General features: G+C 40.2%; 1 protein-coding gene across 4 annotated transcripts in view; it reads left to right on the plus strand.

The window, feature by feature from the left end:
* BACE2 (beta-secretase 2) overlaps positions 1-14,222 on the plus strand; it is a 125,378-nt gene that overhangs the window by 108,937 nt on the left and 2,219 nt on the right. The window contains exon 9 of one of the 4 annotated variants that reach the window (XM_049874908.1): positions 952-4,971. The exons of the other annotated variants lie outside the window; for them this stretch is intronic. Coding sequence (XP_049730865.1) covers positions 952-956 — 5 coding nt within the window. The 3' untranslated portion in view covers positions 957-4,971. Of the gene's footprint in view, positions 1-951; positions 4,972-14,222 lie in introns of those variants that run through there. 4 annotated transcript variants of the gene reach the window in all.

Raw genomic sequence — 14,222 nt, forward strand, 5'->3', positions numbered from 1 at the left:
AAGGAAGACCAAAGAAGAATTGACGTCTTTGAATTACGGTGTTGGCAAAGAATATTGACTATACCATGGACTGCCAGAAGAATGAACAAATCAGTGTTGGAGGAAGTACAGCCAGAATGCTCCTTAGAAGCAAGGATGGCGAGACTTTGACTTGCTTACTTTGGACATGTTACCAGGAGGGACCAGTCCCTAGAAAAGGGCATCATGCTTGATAAAGTAGAGAGTCAGCAGAAACAAGGGAGACTGTCAGTGAGATGAATTGGCACAGACAGCGACTGTAACTAAGGGCTTAAACATAGCAAGCATGGTAAGGATGGCGCAGGACTGGGCAATATTTCATTCTGTTACACGTAAGGTCCATGAGTCTACGAGTTGGAGCTGACTGAAGACACCTAACAACCATAACAACGACAATAATTTTGGTAATCGTGATAATAATGTTTGTCAGACAACCCTTAGCGATAGAACCAGGCTTCTCTGTAAGGGTGGAGGAGGGGACTGAGTGGGACTCCTTGATTAGGATTTCCTGGGGAGCTTTTCAAATCTCCAGGGTCTGCATCCTTACCCCCTTCTTCAGTCAAGGCATGTCAGAATAGTGGTGGTGGGAGGGAGATGGGTATTTGGGGGAAAGTTTCGCTGCCCTTGCCTGTCCTCAGTGCACCCCACCCTGCTGAGATTCACTGTCCACTTCCTGGAGCCAAGCAAGACTAGTAAGATAGAAATCCAGGTGTGATGTGAGCTGGCCACCCAAACAGTGCTGTGACCTGGGTCTTACCTCATGTGGCCTCATGCCCCTGGAGCAATACTGGGGACCGGATCACTTTCAGCTGCTCTCTGTTGCCAGGGCCAGGTGTTGTATAGCTAGGAAAATAATAGAGTGATAAAACTGACAACTTTCTGTAATCCTAATGTGTCCAAAGCTTCTGAAATACCACCCATCGCTTTTTATAGATTGAGACATTTAGTACCCAAGAGCTGTGTCGTCCAGCCTGCAAAACTCGAGATGCCTCACGGGTGATGACGTCACTTCTCTGAAGCTTTCTTGCCTCCAGTTGCAAGTGGATCATCTGGTCCACGTTCATGTTGAAAAATAGGAAAGTTAGCTGCTAAGCACAGAATCTCAGAGATAAGCCTCTACCATTCTTTTAGAGTACAATCAAAAGATGCCAAAGCCAGGCACCCTAAGGACTGAAATCAGCCAGCCCCATGCCTGAGACCTGAGATACCGCCCGACTGTCACGTGTTCACAGAGCAAAGGGTGGTGGCCCTGGGCTCAGAAGCCTGTCCCCAGACTTCAGAACAGCGCTTTTCCAAGTAAACCCTGCCTACTCAGAACACATCTCAGGGGCTAAATCATTAGTATGGAGGACTGTTCCCTTTAGTTTGTGTGCTGTGGAAAAAAAAGACTTGACCCTCACTGTGTTCCACCACCCATCTGCCTACTGGTAGTACTGTGATGGCTTGCATGTTGCTGTGATGGAGGAAGCTAGGCCACCAGTATTTCAGATACTGGCAGGGTGACCCATGGGGGGCAGGTTTCAGTGGAGCTTACAGACAAGAAAGAAAACCTGGTGATTTACTTCTGAAAATCAGCTAATGCCAAATCTAGGGATCACAACAAAACATTGTCCAACTCACTGGCTTTGGACACGTCATTAAAAAAAAGAAGGATTAATTGCTAGAGGAGGACATATTGTTTGGTGTAGAAGCCCAGGGAGGATGAGGGAGACCCTCAGTGAAATGGACTGGCAAAACAGCCTCAACAATGGACTCAAACATGCCATCGATCATGATGACACAAGACAGGGCAACGTTTCGTATCGTACATAAGGTCGCTGTGAGTCAGAGTGAACTCGATGTCAGTCATCTATCTTATCTTTTTTATCCTTGGTAAATTGATGTTTCTTCCTCAGCAACACATTATCAAGACCTTATCTTGACCTTTTGGGGGGAAGACAAAGAATCGGCATAATTAAAATTTTAACCCAAGACATTGATTTAAGAATTAAAAATATTAATACAATAATACCTGACACTTATATAACACTGACTTACCCAGGCACAGCGCTAAGTGTTTAACATGTCTTAACTCAGTTACCCTTCCAACAAGACTGACATGCAGGTGCTATTATTATCCCATTGTACAGATGAGGAAACTGAGGCTCAAAGAATTAAGTAACTTGGCCAAGGTCACACAGCTCATAAGCAAGGAGGTAGGCTTTAAAACCCAGAAGTCTGGCCCCAAGGGCCCATGCTTTTAACCATGGCATAATATGATCTCATATATAAATCCAGTATAAAAAAAAAAATCTATGGCCATAGAATTTCTGTTGCGAGGTGCCATCGAGTTGGTCTTGACTCATAGTGACCCTGTGTACAACAGAACGAAACACTGTCCAGTCCTGAGCCATCCTCACAATCGTTATGCTTGAGCCCGTTGTTGCAGCCACTGTGTCAATCCACTGCATTGAGGGTCTTGTACTCTTTTGCTGACCCTCTACTTTACCAAGCATGATGTCCTTCTCCAGGGACTGATCCCTGGAGAATTAGTAGAGTATGTTATAAATGCCCACACCGTCCAGTGAATGGCATTCCTAGAAGATATTCTCCAGGAGTGACTTTAAATCAACTTTTCTTTACTATTCAGTAGCTAAGGAATGCAGAGCCCTCATGGTGTAGTGGTTAAGAGCTCAGCTGCTAACCAAAAAGTCGGCAGTTTGAATCTACCAGCTGCTCCTTGGAAACCCTATGGGGCAGTTCCACTCTGTCCTTTAGAGTTGCTATGAGTCAGAATCGACTCGATGGCAATGGGTTTAGTTAACAATGAGGCAGCAGTGGTTCAGTGTTAGAATGCTTACTTTCCATGTGGCAGACCCAGGTTTGATTCCCAGCCAGTATACCTCATGCGCAGCCACCACCCGTCTGTCTGTGCAGGTTTGCATGTTGCTATGATGTGAACAGGTTTCGGTGCAGCTTCCAGACTAAGACAAACTAGGAGGAAGGGTCTGGTGATCTACTTCTGAATATCAGCCAGTGAAAACCCTATGGATCACAGTGGTCTTTTCCACAGCCAATCATGGGGATAGCACAGCACGGGGCAGCGTTTTGTTCCATTGTGCATGGAGTTGCCATCAGTCGGGCCAACAAAATGGCCGCTGCCAAAAACAGCAGCAGCTCGTTAGCAAACGTGAGCGTACCATTGTTTCCAGACAATGCGTTATGTCTGACATTCTAAATTGGTGCCTTTTTCAAAAGTATTTTTAATGCATATTTTTTCTGATTGTAAAACTGTGATTTTTTTATTATTAAATATAGCTTAGATTTTAAAAATGTATATGAGCTTGGGCATTGAAGAGCGATACTAAAGCGAATCCCCAGGAACCTAGCATAGTTGGGCTTGGTTTGGTTTTTCTTTTTTTAACCTGAATGTTATTGTATCATATGTGTTGTTCTTAAATACACTTTTTTGACTGCCTTGTTCTTTTCCTTTTCTTTTTTTTAAAAACAGCTTTTTTTGAGATATAATTGGCAAAAAGTGAATAGTTTGTGTTTAAAGGATACACTTTGAGAAGTTTTTACATATGTGTGTATACACCCGTGAAACTGGCATAGCAAACAAGATAATAAATATATCCATCAAGCCCAAAAGTCTTCTAGAAAATTTTATATCAACCTGCCCCAGCCCTTGCCCACCCCACTCTATCCTCAGGCAGCCATTGACCTGTATTTTGTCACTATGGATGTTGTTGTTGTGTTGCTGTTGAGTCAGCCCTGACTCATGGCGACCCATGTACCACAGAATGAAACATTGCCTGATCCTGCACCATCTTTAGGGTCTTGATATGGTCGAGTTCATTGTTGCAGCCACTGTGCATTCTGAGTGCCTTTCAACCTAGGGGCTTGTCTTCCAACACTGTATCAGACAGTATTCTGTTGTGCTCCATAGGATTTTTATTAGCTGATTTTCAGAGGTAGATTGCCAGTCCTTTCTTCCTAGTCTGCCTTAGTCTGGAAACTCTGCTCAAACCTTTGCACCATGGATGACCCTGCTTGTATTTGAAACACCAGTGGCAAAGCTTCTGGCATCATAGCAACACGCAAGCCCCCATAGTAAAACAAATGGATAGACAGTGGTGATCACTATGGAAAAGTTTGCATTTTCTAGAGTTTTGTATAAATGGGATCACTCATTATGTATTCTTTTAGGTCTGACTTTCACTCAGCATAATTATTTTGAGATCCCTCCATTTATTTCGTGCATCAGAGTTAATTCCTTTTTATGACCGAGCAATACTTCATTGTATGAATACACCACAGTTTGTTTACCTCCATTCACCTGTTGACAAAATTCTAGTTTGTTGCCAGTTTTTGGCTTTTACACATTAAGCTTCTGTGAACATTTGTGTATAAGTCTTGGGCATATACTTCATTTCTCCTGGGTAAATATCTAGGAGTTGAATGGCTAGGTCATATGGTAGGTATATGTTTCCCTTCTTATGAAACAGCCAAACTGTGTTTCAAAGTTGGCTATATCCAAAGATTGAACAAGCCCATGGAACAGAACAAGACTAAAGGGGCACACCAGCCTTGGGGCAGGGACTGGAAGGCAGGAGGGAACAGGAAAGCTGGTAATAGGGAACCCAGGGTTGAAAAGAGAGAGTGTTAACACGTGGTGGGGTTGCTAACCACTGTCATAGAACAATGTGTGTACTAACTGATGAGAAACTAGTTTGTTCTGTAAACCTTCATCTAATGTACAATAATAAAAAAAAAAAAACAGAGTTGGCTATATCATTTTACATTCCCACCACCAATGTGTAAGTGTTCCAGTTGCTCCACATCCTTGCCAACATTGATATGGTTGGTCTTTATTTGGATAGGTATTTAGTGGTATCTTATTGTAGTTTTAATTTGCATTTCCCTAATGACTACTGATGTGGAACATCTTTTTCTGTCCTCATTTTCCATCTATGTAGCTTCTTTGGTGAAGTATCTTTTAAATTTTTCTCTCTATTTTTGGATTGTTTGTTTTCTTATTATTAAATTTTAAGAGTTCTTTATATATTCTGGATATAAGTCCTTTATGAGAAATGCTACTTGCAAATATTTTCTCCTGGTCTTTTAATGCTCTTAACATTGTCCTTCAAAGAGGACAAGTTCTTAATTTTGATGTATCAAATTTATTGATTTTTTTTTTTCTTTTATGGAAGTGCTTTTTGGTGTTGTGGCTAATAAATTTTGCCTAACTTAAGGTCACAAAGATTTTCTCCAGTGTTTCCTTCTAGAGGTTTTATAGTTTTAGGTTTTATATTTAAGTCTTTGATGTATTGAGTTAATTTTTGAAAGGGTACAAGGTACACATTAAAGGTCATTTTTAGCAATTGTTTTAACATCGTTTGTTGAAAAGACTACCTTTTGTCTGTTGAATTGTGTTATGGATTGTATTGTGTGATTGTCTACCATTTTGTCAACTGATGTGATTTTCCTATGTGTTGTAAATCCTATCACTATGATGTTAATGAAATGGATTAGGGGCAGTTACATTGATGAGATCTACAAGAGTAGATAGTGTCTTAAGCTGATCTTTTTTGAGATATAAAAGAGAGAAGGAGGCAGAGAGAAATGGGGACCTCATACTACCAAGAAACAAGAGCCAGGAGAATAGCACGTCCTTTGGACCTGGAGTCCCTGCCCTGAGAAGCTCCTGGACCAGGGGAAGATTGACAAGAACCTGCCTCCAGAGCTAACAGAGAAAAAGCTTTTCCCTGAAGCTGACACCTTGAATTTGACTTGTAGCCTGCTAGACGACTGTGAGAGAATAAATTTCTCTTTGTTAAAGCCATCCACTTGTGGTATTTCTGTTAGAGCAGCACTAGATAACCAAATTGCCTCTGTACCTTTGTCAAAACTCAGTTGGCTACATATGTCTGGGTCTATTTCTGGACTCACTATTGTGTTCTGTCAACCTATATGTCTATTTCATGCCAAAACCACAGTCTTGATTATTGTAGCTTTATAATAAAACAAGTTAAAAAACCCAAAAACCAAACCCAGTGCCATCGAGTCGGTTCTGACTCATAGCAACCCTATAGATAAAACAAGTTAGGTAGTATAAATCCCCAAATACCTATCCTAGTTCTTTTTCATTCTCATGTGAATATTAGAATCAGCTTGACAACTTCTATAAAGATAAAAAAATCCTTCCGGGGTTTTTTTGGGACTGTGTTGAATCTACAGATCAATCTAGGGAAAATTAATAAACAAGATTGAGTCTTTCTATAAATGAACATGGTTTGGTTGTTGGTAGCCATTGAATTGATTCCAGTTCATGGTGACCCCATGTGTGTAGAGTAGAACTGCTCCATAGGGTTTTCAAGACTGACCTTTTGGCAGCAGATCACTGGGCCTATCTTCTGAGGTAGCTCTGGGTAGGTTCAAACTGCCAACCTTTTGGCTAGTAGTAGAGTGCTTAGCCATGTGTGCCACTCAGCTACCTGAACATGGTAGATCTCTCCATTTATTTACATCTTTTTTAATTTCCCTCAACAGCATTTCAGAGTTTTGAGTGTACAGGTCTTGCACATGTTTTATTTCATATTTTTATGCTATTGTAAATGTCGTTGTGTGTTTTTTTTTTCAAGATCCCAGAACATACACCCAGTTTCTACATATACGGTTCAATAACGTTGGTTACGTTCTTCACGTTGAGTCACCATCCTCGCAGTCTCTACCCGTGCTGTTTCACCACCGTTGATTTAGATTCACTAACCTTCTCGTCTCTGCTTTAGAGTTACTGTTGACAGTTTGATCTCATATAGATAATTCTTTAAGAAAGTGCAACACTCATGTCAAATATTCTTTACTAATTTAGATAAAGGGTTGTTTAGTTTAAAGATAACTTCAGAGGATGATTTCAGTTCATGGTTTGAAGATTTTCTCAGAGCGATAGATTCAGGAGCTCTTCCAGTCTCAATGGGTCCAGTGAGTCCGGATTCTGTAAGAATATGAAATTCTGTCCACATTTTTTTCCCTTTTGATCAGGACTCATCTATTAATTCCATAATCAAAGTTGTTCAATACTGGTAGCTAGGCACCATCCAGTTCTTCTGGTCTCATGGCTAAGAAGGCAGTAGTTCATGGAGGCAGTTAGGCCTACTGTCAAGTTCCTTGTCCTATTTCTGGGTTATCTTCTTCCTTTGCTGCTCCAGGAAAATAGAGACCAATTGTTGTATCTTGGATGGCTGCTTGCAAGCTTTTAAGACCCCAGGTACAACTCACCAAGCTTGTGGGGTAAAATAGAAAATTGACTCGACGGCAATGGGTTAGGTTAGTTAGGTTGTCTTTTTACTCTTTTGATAAAGTCTTTTGATGAACATAAGTATTTAATTTTTCTGAGGTCCCAATTAGCTATTTTGTCCTCTTCTGCTCCTGCATTTGTATTGTGTTTGATAACCTATCATTGAAAAAAAATTAGGTCCCACAGCTTCACCCCTGTATTTTCTTCCAAGACCTTTGTAGTTTTAGATTTAATATTTAGGTCCTTGATCTATTTTGAATTAGTTTTTGTGTATGGTGTGAGGTATGGACCTTGTTTCATTTTTCTGCACGTGGAGACCCAGCTTTTCCAGCACCATCTGTTGAAGACGCTCTTCCTTCCCCATTGGATATACTTAGCACCCTTGTTGAAAATGAGTTGACCATAGATGTATGGATTCATTTCTGGGCTCTCGATTCTACTCCATTAGTCTAATATTGGTTTTTTATTTTCAATTTATGATTGTAGACTGATAGTATATAGACATAGAATTGATTTTTGTATATTGATCTTGTATCCTGCAGTCTTGCTAAACTCACTTATTAGTTCCAGTATCCTTTTTGTGGATTCCACAGGATTTTCTACATAGATGATTATGTTGTCTATGAATAAAGACAGTTTTACTTCTTTCTTTCTGGGTGCTATGCCTTTTATTTATTTTTATCGCCTTATTGCACTGGCTAGAACCTCCAGTATACTTTTGAATAAAAGTGGGGAGACCATATACCCTTGCCTTATTCCCAATTTTACTGGAAAAGCATCCAGTGTTTCATGATTAACCATTATGCCAGCTGCAGATGCTTTCTTGTTGTTGGTAAAAATCTTAAATTTCTTCATTTTTGGCCTTAGTTGTTGGTGCGTAAATTTGGATAATAGTCATATTAACTGGTCTTCCTTGTAGGCGTATGGATATTATCCTATCACTGTCAGGGTTGTACTTCAGGAAAGATCTTGAAATGTTCTTTTTGACAATGAATGCAACACCATTCCTCTTCAAATTGTTGTTCCCAGCATAGTAGACCATATGATTGTCTGATTCAAAATGGCCAACACCAGTCCATTTCAGCTCACTAACACCTAGGATATTGCTGTTTATGCATTCCATTTTTGATGATTTCCAGTTTTCCTAGGTTCATACTTCGTACATTCCATGTTCAGATTATTAATGTTTGCAGCTGTTTCTTCTCATTTTGAGTTGTGCCACATCAGCAAATGAAGGTCCTGAAAGCTTTACTCCATCCATGTCATTAAGGTCGACTCTACTTTGAGGAGACAGCTCTTCCCCAGTCGTCTTTTGAGTGCCTTCCAACTTGGGGGGCTCATCTTCTGGCACTATATCAGACAATGTTCTGCTGCTATTCATAAGGTTTTCCCTAGCTAATTCTTTTCAGAAGAAGAACCTGGTGGTCTACCTCTGAAAAGAATTAGCCAGTAAAAACCTTATGAATAGTTGCTTTCTTAGATGTCCTTTAACAGACTGAGGAAATTTTGATTGTTTTGTATATTCCTAAGTTGTTGAGAGCTTTTATCAGAATTAGATTTTGGATTTTGTCATATACTTTTTTTGCATCTCTTAAGATGACTACAGGGTTTTTCTTTTCTGGTCTGTTAATATTGTGAATTACACTGATTGAATTTTTTAATGTTAAGCCACTTTGTGTTCCCGTGTCTTAGTCATCTAGTGCTGCTATAACAGAAATACCACAAGTTGATGGCTTTAACAAAGAGAAATTTATTCTCTCACAGTCTAGTGGCTTACAAGTCCAAATTCAGGGTGTCAGCCCCGGGGGAAGGCTTTCTCTCTTTATCGGCTCTGGAGAAAGGTCCTTGTCCTCAATATTCCCCTGGTCAAGGAGCTTCTCAGGCACAGGGACCCCGTGTCCAAAGGACATGCTCTGCTCCTGGTGCTGCTTTCTTGGTGGCATGAGGTCCCCAACTCTCTGCTTGCTTCCCTTTCCTTTTATCTCTTGCTAAAAGGTGGCGCAGGATCAGGGAGGTGACCTGAGTGAGGTTGGTGTCACAGTCCCACCCTAATCCTCTCAACATGAAATTACAATCACAAAATGGAGGACAACTACACAATACTGGGAATCATGGCCTAACCAAGTTGATACACAGATTTTGAAGGGACATGATTCAATCCATGACAGCCTGGGATTAATCCTACTGATTCAGGATGTATTATCCTTTTTAAATAGTGTTAGGGTCAATTTTCTAAAATGTGTTAAGAATTGTCACATCTGTGTTTATAAGGAATATTGGCCTATCATTTTCTTTTCTTGAAATTTCTTTCTCTGGTTTTGATGTCAGGGTAATGCTGACCTCATAGTATGAGTTTGAGAAGTATTTCTTCCCTTAGAGTTTTCTGAAAGAGTTTGTGTAGAATTCATATTATTTCTTCCTTAGAATTAGGTAGAAACCTTCAGTGAAGCCATCTGGGCCTGGATTTTTCTTTCTGGGAAGTTTTTTTAACTACAAATTCAATATCTTTAATTGATATAGGGCTACTCATGCTATATATTTTTTCTTGAGTAAGATTTGATAGCTTTGATCTTTCAAAGAATTTGTTTCATTTTGAAGTTGCCAAATTTATTAGAATAAAGTTGTTCATGATGTTCCCTTATTTTCCATTTAATGTCTGTAGGATCTGTAATAATGCCACCTCTTTCCTTCCTGATATTGATAGTTTGTGTCTTCTCTTTGTTTCCTCATCAATGAAGCTTAAGGTTTATCAATTTCGTTGATCTTCTTAAAGAACTAGCTTTTGTTTTCTTTGGTTTTTCTCTATTTTTGTTTTCTTTGTTATTGATTTGTGCTCGTATTTTTTTTTATTGTCAGCTTACTTTTGGCTTAATTTGCTTTTTTGTTTCTTAAAGTGGAGTCAGAGGTAGTTGATTTAATACCTTTCTTCTTTGCTAATACAGGTATCTAGTATTACAGATTTTTCTCTAAGTACTATTCAGTCAATAGAAAAATATATCATGTTTGGTAAAGTAGAGGGTCAGTGAAAACAAGGGGAATCCTTAAGGAGACGGATTGACGGACGAGCCACAACGATGGACTCGAACATACCAACAATCATGCAGATGGCACAGGACCAGGCAGTATTTTGTTCTGTTCTACATACGGTCCCATGAGTCAGAGTTGACTTGGCAGCAACAGGCACTGCCTTAACTACATTCCACGATTTTTAGAAAATTTAGTTTTCATTTAATTCAAAATCCTTTCTAATATCTCTTTTGTTTTCTTCTTTGACTGACCCATGGGTTATTTAGAAATAACAGTAGTTTCCAAATGTTGACAGATTTTCCAAATACCTTTCTGTAACTGATTTCCAATTTAATTCCACTGTGGTCAGAGAATATAATTTGTACAAGTTGAATCCTTTCAAATATATTGTTTTATGGCCAAGAATATAGTCTGTCTTGGTAAATATTCTGTCTGCTCTTGAAAACATCATATACTCTGCTGTTGTCAGTGGAGTGTTCTATAATTGTCAATTAGGTCAAGTTGATTGATAGTGTTGTTCAGGTATTCTTATAAGGTGTGTTTATTTTCTGTTGACTTGTTTTATCAATTATTGAGACGAATGTTGAAATCTCTGGCTGTATTTGTGGATTTGTCTCTTTCTCGCTGCAATTCTATTAGTTCTTCGTACGTGTATTTCGAAACTCCGTTATTAGGCGTATAAACTTTTAGAATTATTAACTGTTGTTGGTGAATTGACCCTCTTATTATTATGAAATTATCATCTTTGCTATGAAATAAACTCTGTCTGAGTAATACTCCTACTCTGGGTTTCTTTTGGTTTGTGTTAGCATGACACATCTTCCATTCTTTTACGTTTAACCTACTTGAGTCTTTACATTTAAAGTGGGTTTCTCGTAGACAGCATATACCTGGGTGTTGCTTTTTATCCAACTGAACAATCTTTGCCTTTTAACTGGGGTGTTTAGACCAGGAGTGGCAAACAACAGCCTGCAGGCCAAATCTGGCCTGTAGCCTTTTTGTATGGCCTATTAGCTAAGAATAGATTTGACATTTTTAAAGAGTTGTAAATAATAATAATAATAATAAAAGGACATGTGACAAAAACTCTATGTAACATATTTACTATCTGGCCCTTTACAGAAGCAATTTGCTGACCTCTGGTTTAGACTGTTTACATTTAATGTAATGATTGGTAGGGTTGGCTTTAAGACTACCATCTTGCTATTTGTTTCCTCTGTCTCATCTGTTCTTTGTTTCCCTTTTCTTCTTTTTCTGCCTTCTTTTTTTTTTTTTTTTTTTGGATTGAGTATATTTATTACTTGTTTTTATCTCCTTGACTGGTTTACTAGCTATAACTCCTTGTTGTGTTACGTTACTGGTTGCTTTAGGGTTTATAGTGTACATCTTTAACTGATCACAGTCTACCTTTAAGTGGGGGAAGAGGGGAATGGTGGTTCAGAGGTAGAATTCTCGCCTTCCATGCAGGAGGCCTAGGTTCAATTCCCGGCCAGCGCACTTCATTCTCAGCCACCACCTGTTTGTCAGTGGAGGTTTGCATGTTGCTGTGATGCTAAACAGGTTTCATCGGAGCTTCCAGACTAAGACAGACTAGGAAGAAAGGCCTGGCAACCTGCTTCCAAAAATCAGCCAGTGAAAACCCCATAGGGCACAACAGTCCCAACTGCAAATGATCATGGGAATGGTGCAGGAACAGACAACATTTTGTTGTGTTGTACATGGGGTCTCTGTGAGTCAGGGAGGGCACAACTCAACAACAGCTAACAACAGCCTTTAAGTAATATTCTACCATTTCATGTTGTTGTGTTGTTAGGTGCCATTGATTCAGTTCTGACTCATAGCAACCCCGTGTACAATAGAAGGAAACACCGCCCGGTCCTGTACCATCCTCACAGTTGTTGTTAGGCTTGAGTCTATTATAGCAGCCATTGTGTCAATCCTTATCTTTGAGGGTCTTCCTCTTTTCTGCTGACCCTCTCTTTTACCAAGCATCATGCCCCTTCTCCACTGACTGATCCCACCTGATAAGATGTCCAAAGTATGTGAAACGTAGTCTCTACATCCTTGCCTCTAAGGAGCATTCTGGCTCTATTTCTTCCAAGACAGATTTGTTTGTTCTTTTGGCACTCTGGGGCATGTTCAATATTCTTCGCCAACACCATAATTCAAAGGCATTAATTGTTCTTCGGTCATCTTATTCATTGTCCAGCTTTCACATGCATATGAGGTGATTGAAAATACCGTGGCTTGGGTCAGGAGCACCTTAGTCTGTATACATACATGATATATATACACATGCTTCACTGGTTTTGCTTCTCTAGAGAACTCAGCCTAAGACAGATAAAAAAAAAAAATAAAACAAGGGATGGGAGGGGGAATCACTTTCTAGGTAGTAGACACTTGTTACTTTTGGTGAAGAGAAAGGCCATTCCAAATATGGGTGAAGTCAGCATGGCTTGACCAAGGTAGAGAAAGACACTAAGAAGTACATGAGAAAAAGAGACAATTTTAGTAAATGCTGTAACATATACAATTTTGCTACAACAGTAAAAACAACCAAAAAATATGTGTGTGGTTACCTAACTACATATGGATGCACGTATGCGTACAGGAGGCATACAGAGTAAGTGCGCGTGCCTATACAGGTATATCTGTACACATAGGTAGACACACGTTTGTGTGTGCTGCATCTATATCCACATATATAACAAACCACATGGGGGCACAGTTACAGAGGCTTCCTAGACATATCCAAACAACTTGTGGGATTAGTTTACTGGGTCAAAAGTCTTGGAACCATAGTCTTGGGGGACAACTTAGTCAATTGGCATAACACAGTTCACAAAGATAATGTTCTACATCTGAGTTTGGTGAGTAGTGTCTGGGGCCTTAAGTTTGTGAGCATCCATCTAAGATACAACTATTGGTGTCTACTCGTCTGAGCAAAAGAAAATGAAGGAAATCAAAGGCTCAGAGAAAAAACTAATCCACAGGACTGATAGCCTACACCAACCACAACCTCTTCAAACCTGAGACCAAAGAACTAGATGGTGCTTGGCTCCCAGAATTCTGGCCATTCTGACCAGGAACATGACAGAAGGTCCCAGATAGAATGGGAGAAAAATGTAGAATAAATCTCAAATTCCTAAAAAAGGCCAGACCTACTTTACTGTCTCACAGTTCTAGAGTCCAGAAATCTGAATTCAGAGCTTGGCCCTATGGGGAGGTCCTTTGCCTATTTCAGCTTCTAGTAGCTGGCAGTCCTTGGAGTTCCTGAGCTGTAGACTCTTCCGCCTCCATCATCAGATGGCATCCATCTTCTGCTCATTTGTGCTTGCCCGTCTCTGTGTCTGTGCTGTTCCTTATATCTCAGAAGTGATTAGGTTTAGGACACACCCTACACCAATGAAGCCTCATTAATAGAACAAAGAAAACCCTAGTCCCGAACAGAGTCACATCCACAGGTATAAGGGTCAGGACTCCAAAACGTCTTTTGGGGGGACACAATTCAACCCATAGCAGACAGTATACTCATTTACCACTCCTGATTTGAGGTACCCGTACAGTACAGGTGTGACACAAGACAAGTGCAGGGAGTGTTAGGATCTCCTGATTCAGTCTTAAAACCCCTCAAGAGTGTGAGTAGGTCCCAGGCCAACGTGAGGACACTGTTGTAGACTTGGCCTTACAGCATGAATTCAGGGTGATCCCACCAGGGCAGGCCTCTGTGACTCAGGCAGATCTGGCAAGCTTTCTGCTGCAGACGTTACTCCTCCTCCTCCTTTCTCATCTCGACCGAGGAAGCATAACCCACATGGGCTGTCTCTGTCGGCCCCAAAGATGCTCTCTTCCTCTTTAGCACCCTGGCCCTGCCAACCCTGTGAGAAGCATCTGGCTG

Source organism: Elephas maximus, chromosome 2, assembly GCF_024166365.1.
Source record: "Elephas maximus indicus isolate mEleMax1 chromosome 2, mEleMax1 primary haplotype, whole genome shotgun sequence".
Classification (NCBI taxonomy): Eukaryota; Metazoa; Chordata; class Mammalia; order Proboscidea; family Elephantidae; genus Elephas; species Elephas maximus.